A 7912-nucleotide genomic window follows, 5' to 3' on the forward strand; every position below is an offset into this window, starting at 1 on the left:
CTCTTCTCTCTCTCTCTCTCTCTCTCTCTCTCTCTCTCTCTCTCTCTCCCATCCATTCCCATCTTAAGAGTGAATGTGTGAGTACAATGAGCATTAACCTGTTCGCTGATGGTGTATCCCAGAGAAGGGTCTCTTGGGCAAATTTCTCAGATGAAAGTATAAGCCTTGAGTGCAGGGTAGAACTGAAAATTCACTGTAAGACCCTTTTCTATTCTCTCCACAGGCCAACAACCCACTGTATAAAGAGGCCACATCCACCTTCACCAACATCACCTACCGGGGCACTTAATGACAAGCAGTCGTTCTCAGATCACTAGCAGAGTGTCCCAGGATTGTGGGCATCTCTGCCGTCATGTTTACAGGGGACAGTATCTATGGGGCGGGATTGGGGACTTGTAGTGAGGTGGGGTGGGAGAATGTGAATGCGTGGAAGCGTGGGTCTCTGTGCATGAGAGCGTGTGAGTGGGTTGCGTACGGGGGAATGTGTAATTTAAAACTTGTGGCGTGTCCCAGATCAGCAGAGCTCCTCAGCCTTCGTCCTCAGAGCGCCTCCTTCAGGGATTCCTCCTGCTTAACCAGAGGGTGACCTGCGTAGCTGAGCAGATGTTCTTCATTACCTCAGAGAGAAGCCAGCTTTCCTTCTCGGGCCATTCTCCCTGAAGAACAGAGCAGGGCTGAGGCCTCTCATTCCAGAGAACGGGACTTTGATTCCGCCCTGAGTTTATGGTTCTTGGGCCTGACTCTCAGCAGCTATGGGCTTTGTAGCCTTGTGTCACCTGTTCCCCTCTCCTTTCCCCTCCCTCAGGCTGAAGGAGAATTCAGGGAGAGCCGAATCATCAGAGCTGCCTGTGCCTTTGGCTATCCCCTCAACCCAGTCTGGTTCTCTCCGTAGGGGAGTCCTTGCTACCGAATTCTTTGATCTATTGGGAGAGAGGATGGCAGGGCCATCCAGGGGTCATGCATGGCCTGGGGCATGTGCCAGGGTCCCGCAGCTCAAAATGACCCTTCAGATTTGTCCCATTGGCAGCTCCATCCTAGAGGTTCATTTAGAAGTGTTTCACCCTTAGACCAGCGCTGCCTCTTACCTCCTACTTCCACATGCTCACTGCTGTAGATGTTTGCTGCATACCGGGACTTTCATGGCCAAAAGCTTTTCCTCCCAAAAATGGGTGCTATGGTTAGAGCCAGAGGTCTGGCCCACCCTCAGGCCTTCTGCCCCTTGTCCAAGGCACTTCCACACACCCTACCCTGTGCTTTTATGTGCGAAATCCATCCACGGGGCTGATTGCCTTTATCTACCTCTGGGGTGTCTTGAGAAGGAGTCATTCCCACGGGTCTCTGAGTCTGTGCTGGGCATAAGTGCCAGGGTGAAATGATGGGCCAGTTGTATCAGCATGTGTGGCCTATTCTCCCTCGGGCTGGGCAACCTCATTTTAACTCAGTCGTTAATCTGAGAGGTCACAAGTGCAATTTTCTTTTCTTTTTCTCATTGGGGCACCTGGAACCACAATGAAGCTTAAACTAAAGGACCATGTATATAAACACACTTGTGTAATATTTGTAATTTTATTTGATGACAAGGAAGGAGAGTATAAAAAAGCCACAGAGACTTGGGCTGGATATAGACAGCCCCATGTGGCATCACTCAGAGCAAGTCATTGCCCAGTTGTGGGATCTGAAAAGGCTTTCTTTTCCTGGAAGCCTGTGGGGATGGATGCATGAACGTGCTGGTCCTTTCCTGAGGAGGAGGGAAATGGCCAATAGCAATAGCAGTTGCTCCATTGGTGTTTACATGAACAACTACCCTCTCAGTCTCCAAGAAAAAGGAAAGGATCTATAAACAGTGATCTGATGATCAGAAAATCTAAGATCTGGCCTCAGTGTTGCAGTTAAGGAATCTTTAAATGTAATTAAGACAAGTCACTTTGTTCTCCCTAAGGCTCAGTTTTCTAGTTCGAAAAATGATGGGTTTGGACCAGTCAGTCTAGAAGGTCTCTTTTAGTGTCAGAATTCTAAGATGTTGGGACTTACTTTGAGATCAAACTCACCATGAAGACTCTGTGGGATGTTGATACTGTTTATTGTTTTAGTTGGGAGAGAGACCTGGCTTTGGCAAGAGCAGATGCCATTCCACATCACAGATGTTATTCAACGAAAAAGCCTCATTCTATCCTGTCTTAGAGCCTCTTCTCCAACTTTTGTTAGAAGTTATATCTCCTGACACTGTAGTCTTTAAGCTCCACTTAGTTCCTATTTCTTAGTTCACTTTGCACACATTTGCATCCACATATTAGGGAAGAGGCATCCAAAAGAAGTAGCTGAAATGTGTAGTTTGTATCCAGGTGTTAACCTTGAGAATAAGCCTTGGAATTAGGAATGGGGAAAATGACTGAGCCCTGTCTGACCCACGGATTACCCTTTACTGTAGGGGATGGTAACATAGTGGAGGGATAAATGAGGGATGGATAAGGAATCCAAGAAGTTTAGAACCTAACTGTAACCTTCAGCTAGGGAGACAAGAGTCCATTAGAGTAGTAGTACATCTTCTTCAGATAAGATGGCTTATATAAAGAAACTATATCAAAGGAGAAAGAATATGTATCCAATAGACTAAAACCTCAATGGGAATCTTGTGTGAGCTTCTGGAATGAGGCTCATAGGCCTTGAAGACCAGCACTGTTTGTCTATATGTGGAGGAACCTGTAATGTGTTCGGGAGAGAGCATATAGCAGTGAGTTTTGGCATCATGTGGGGTGAACATCTGAATAGTATTTTGGCATCAGATAACATAGCGCAAAAAGGCCATTTGTGCTCTGCTCTTCTGGAGATATTTCATGTTCAGTCTCAGGGTCTGTGGGCAGTAATGGGAAACTTTGACCATTCCTGACAAGTTGTCACATAAGGAGTCAGTTCTTTGTCATTCAGATATCCCTGATTTCAAGATACTTCTCTCCATTAAGTATCACTGGTTGAAATGACTTAAGTGCTTTCCTGACTTCCTAACCACCTCCTCTGTTTGAGTTGTGCAACAATGAATTAAATGTGTTTTCCAAAAAGAAGTGGCCTAAGGCTGCCCAGTGCTTCCTGTGTTGTTATTTCTGTTTCCTTTGGGTGAAAAAAATGATTATTTTAGAACAAGGGTGTTTCCAAATGCAATAGAATGATGACTACTACCGAAACTAAAGTTAGCTTCAGAACCTAGAGCTTTTCTTTACACTTTAATAACATTTTCAAAATGAATAGGCTATGACTGTTCCAAGAGTTACTTTTTTTTTCTAATTGGGGATTTTTAGGAACTTGCGTAGCCTCAACAGAACAGTCTGTCAATTTAGTCGAGGTTCTGTTTACAGGAAGCATGAACTGATAAAATAAGGCTTAATGGTAAATTATTTACAGGACCATTTAACTGCCCTTTTATTTAAGGCAGTGGGTCTCAAAATGTGGTCCCAGGACCATCAGCATCAGTATTACCCAGGAACTTGTTAGGAATGAAAATTCACAGGCCTCACCCCAGAACCACTGACTCAGAAAATCTGGGAGTGGACCCAGCATTTTGTGTTTTAATAAGCCCTCTTGGTGACTCTGTCAAACGCTCAAGTTTGAGAATCACCGATTTAAGGATTCACATACCTATTGTTCTGGCCTAGAAAGAAATTCCCAGTAAGTCAGTTCAATTACTTAAAAGATTAAGAACATACCTTGGCTGGCAGATTAAGAAAACCAAATACTTATTCACAAAATGAAAATCCATTTTCCAAGGTAAGTGATCAGAGGCTTTTGGGTTCACTCACAGCCACAAATTCTCATGAAAAACTAAAAAAAAGTAATAGATCAGAATCAGAATCACAGGGAGGGGAGGGCAGCTAACAAAATACTTGGCAGGCATCTGAGAAAACTTTTTATGGGTACCAAGCGGAAGCAAGAAAATACTCTCACATATATTCACGGGAGAAGGGGTTGAAATCTTAATCGTTAATGTTGTCATCCAATAGGATGCCAGAATAAGACTTTGGAATATGTACGTTCACTTTTTGCAATTTAAAATGTATTGAGCGCCAGCAGAGTGGGATTGAAGTATTTTACAGAACACTCATAACATAATTGTTGCCTTTGAGTCTTACATTCCTTACTAATGTAAATTTTTAAAACACAATAGAGTGCATGGCATAAAAAGATTATGTGAACATAGACTGAGTCCTTTTGTGATGAAATTTTGTAAGACCCACTGTTTTATTTACATTATGGTAACTAATGACTAAATGTCTGGATGAAAATGGAGGACCTTATGTGGAAACTAAATGAAAAGCTACATGTGAAATCGTATTTGTAATCCCTTCACTCTTGGCCTCTGTAGTCTGACTCTAGAGTAAGAGTCATCTAATAACCACTGGACCAATTACAAGAAGGTTGTCTCAGAATTTTAGTGCACTCATTTTTCATACTGATGTGAGGAAGAAATAACAAATAAGCCATTTAGGCCCTGAACAGTGTTGCTAAGTGGTTAGAAGATTGGCCTACACACCAAAGGGTCAGGGGTTTGATTTTGGCCAAAGGCATGTACCTGGGTTTCAGATTTGATCCTTGGCCCTGGTTGGGGCACATGCAGGAGGCAACCAATCAATGTGTCTCTCTCACATCAATGTTTCTCTCTCTCTCTCTCTCTCTGTCTCTCCCTCCTTCCCATCCAATCTCTCTAAAACCCAATGGGAAAAATATCGTTGGGTGAGGATTAACAAACAAAAAAAGCCATTTAGTACTTGTCCTGGTTGCTGGCTCAATTCCCAGTAGGGGGCATACAGGAGGCAGCCAATCAATGATTCTCTCTCATCATTGATGTTTCTCTCTCTAAACAAACAAACAAATAAATAAACAAACAACAACAATAATAAATGCATGTGATCAAGGTTAACCATATTGGTAAATAAAAAAATTTAAATCCACTTAATGAGAATGGTTTCTATGTGTAAGGAAAATTATAGGTCAGGAAACATGATTGTGCTCCATGAAGCTGCTGTCGTAATGATGTCTCTCCAACCTCTTGCATTGAGGAAACATTTTCATCAGTTGTGTATTTTCTGACAATACACCAAAGAATGCACACAGAATGTAAGTATCTAGAAAGCAACATTTAGGATATTTAAGAGCCTTTAAAAGGCAAAACCTCCATTGGTGTCCCTGAAAAGAACTTTGTAAAGGAAAAGTTTCACTATTCATTGTGTTTTACCTAATATAGTAGTTGGGTTTTCCCATGACTCATACACAATTGGCTTATTCTTTGAAGAGGCCAGGGTAATGGGTGTGTAAATATCATTTGGTGGTTAATGGAAATACTTAGTTAAAAAAGGAAAAATGTTGATGGATGTATGCTGGACTTTGCTTTTCCTGACCCTTATAATCACCCATTGTGCCCCCATGTATGTTTTCCCCTTCTCACATAATATTAAAACTCCTAAGTTTTAGTTGGGCACGTGGCTACTCAGAATAAATACTATGTTTTCACCCTGGCCTGTTTGGTTCAGTGGTTGAGCATTGACCTATGAACCAAGAGGTCATGGTTCAATTCCTGGTCAGGGCACATGCCCGGGGTTGTGGGCTCAATCCCCAGTTGGGGATGTGCAGGAGGCAGCCGATCAATGATTCTCTCTCATCATTGATGTTTCTCTTTCTCTCTCCCTTCCTCTCAAAATCACTAAACATATATTTATTTAAAAATACTAAAAAATGCCTACATAGGAGTGCTTAAGGAACAAAGTAGCATCACTGAAGGAATTAATTATTGTAACATTTATTGAGCGCGTATGCAATTTTTAATTATCACAATCCTGGAAGAATGAGAAAATTGAGACTGAGAAAGCATAAGTAACTTGCCTCACTGCATTCATTAAATAAATAGTTAAGAATTGAACTTGGATAGATCTGTCTATAAAGCCCACGCTATTCACCACAATGTAAATAATGGAGAGCTCAGGTTGGATCAATTCATGTGAACACATTACTTGTATGTTTTTAAAGAAAAGATACTTTAAATTGTGGGCTTTTGGAAGGAAATATTTTCAAAACACTCTTTGCTTGACAGAGCATTTACAACTCTAGCAAATCTTGCAAATGATTAACTTCACCGAATTGGCTTTACACAACCTTTTAACATCATCACTAGGGAAAGCCAGAAAAAAACAAAAACGCGTTGTCTTTTCTTTTACTAGTATCATTTCATTTGCAGGATGCAGGAAAAAAGAAGTTGATTGAAACAAAAACAGACAAACAGAAAAGCCCTTAGTGTGTCTCCCAAAAGTAAGGATTAGTCTTCTGAAGCCTGGAACACATGTCAGCCAAGCAATGGGACAAACGGCTTCAAGCTGCTGCTCACTTTTGAGCAGAAGAACCAAGAGGATGGAATGGTTTAGAAAAAGAGGAAGGTGGGAAGTATTCATAGATGGACAAGAGCCCTAGCCTGTTTGGTTCAGTGGATAGAGCAGGGGCCTGCAGACTGAAGGGTCCCAGGTTCAACTCCGGTCAAGGGCACATGGCTGGGTTGCGCCTTGATTCCCCAGTAGGGGGTGTGCAGGAGGCAGCCAATCAATGATTCTCATCATTGATGTTTCTATCGCTCTCTCCCTCTCCCTTCCTCTCTGAAATCATGTTCATTCTCTGGCCCCATTTCAATATTACTTCTTGTCCATTTAAGTAATATTGAAATGGAGCCAGACAAGGGCGAAACAGAGGGCCAGAGAATGAACAGAGCTGTGTGAAGAATAGGAGCATGAAGGATGGAGGGAGAAATGGAGGCCCAGGAGCGGGAAGAAAAGCACGCAGAGGGAAGCCCGCCACTGTAGTAGTTGAGGTCACAGGCCCTTAAAAGGTGGTGCAGACCAGCGCGGCCCGGACGCACCGGGCAGTCCAGTCTGCGCAGAGCTGAGCCCTTGCTCCGGCCCAGGAGCCCCTGGCTGAGGCGCTGAATGGGCGGGGCCTCGAGCTGGGTCAGGTGACCTGGGGGCGGGGCATCACAGAGCGGAAGCACGTGAAGGCAGCGGAGTGAGGTGCTGTGGGACTGGAGGTGAGGACCAGCAGGCGGCTGCCTGGGAACTGGGTTCCAGGCGCTGGTGGCAGGGTGTGAAGGTGGTGGGAGGGAGGGAGGGAGGGAACCCAAAGGGCCGAAAGTGGGGCTCTCAGGGGACAGAGGTGGGGAGGCCAGACTCGCTGCGGCGAAGGGAAGGAAGAGCTCCCAAGGCCGAGGGAGGCGAGCGCCACATGGTGCGAGGGAGAATGTAGAACGTTCACGAAGGAGAGGGAGGGCTCCATAAAAGGCCGGAGACAGTCCAGGGGCCTAGCGAGGGGCCAGTGGCGGTGGTTCTAGAAGGAGGGGTCACCGTGCTGGGGACACGTCCCGCTCCCTGGGCGACACCGAGACCGAGAGGAGAGAGCCCTGGCAGCAGTTTGTCTACGAGGCCAGGCCAGAAGCTTCCGGGGGCGGGGTCTGTGGGATCCTCCAGGGCACAGGTTCTTGGGGCAGAGGATGTGCTCTCCGTCTTTGTTAAGCAGAGACCACCGCCACCCATAACCTTTGCATACCCACCAATGGGCACAGATTAAGAAGCCTGTTCATCCAAGTAGTAAATGTGGTGAAAGTGGTAAGACAACTTTGAAAAACATTAGGTAGTATGTCTTAAGGTTTTTCATAGCCCATGGCTTAGAAGACCCACTCTTACCTATAAATCCCGGAAAATCTCTTACACTACTGTGCAAGGAGACATGTTCAAGAATGCTCAAGGCAGCACTGATCTCAGTAGCAAAATTGAACAAACAAAACAGCCCTCGCCCGTTTGGCCCAAGGACTGAAGGGTGGCGGGTTAGCTTCTGGTCAAGGGCAGATACCTCGGTTGCAGGCTCCATCCTGGCCCTGGTCCAGGTCGGG

At 44.7% G+C, this 7912-nt stretch overlaps 1 protein-coding gene across 2 annotated transcripts in view; it reads left to right on the forward strand.

Annotated features, from left to right (window-relative positions):
• ITGB3 (integrin subunit beta 3) overlaps positions 1-3059 on the forward strand; it is a 51768-nt gene extending 48709 nt beyond the window's left edge. For both annotated transcript variants that reach the window (XM_006770271.2, XM_006770272.2), the window contains exon 15: positions 224-3059. In XM_006770271.2, the coding sequence (XP_006770334.1) occupies positions 224-289 (66 nt within the window). In that variant the 3' untranslated portion in view covers positions 290-3059. The remainder of the gene's footprint in view (positions 1-223) is intronic.
• The last annotated feature ends 4853 nt before the right edge of the window (positions 3060-7912 follow it).

Source organism: Myotis davidii, unplaced genomic scaffold (genome assembly GCF_000327345.1).
Source record: "Myotis davidii unplaced genomic scaffold, ASM32734v1 scaffold684, whole genome shotgun sequence".
In the NCBI taxonomy this organism is placed as follows: domain Eukaryota; kingdom Metazoa; phylum Chordata; class Mammalia; order Chiroptera; family Vespertilionidae; genus Myotis; species Myotis davidii.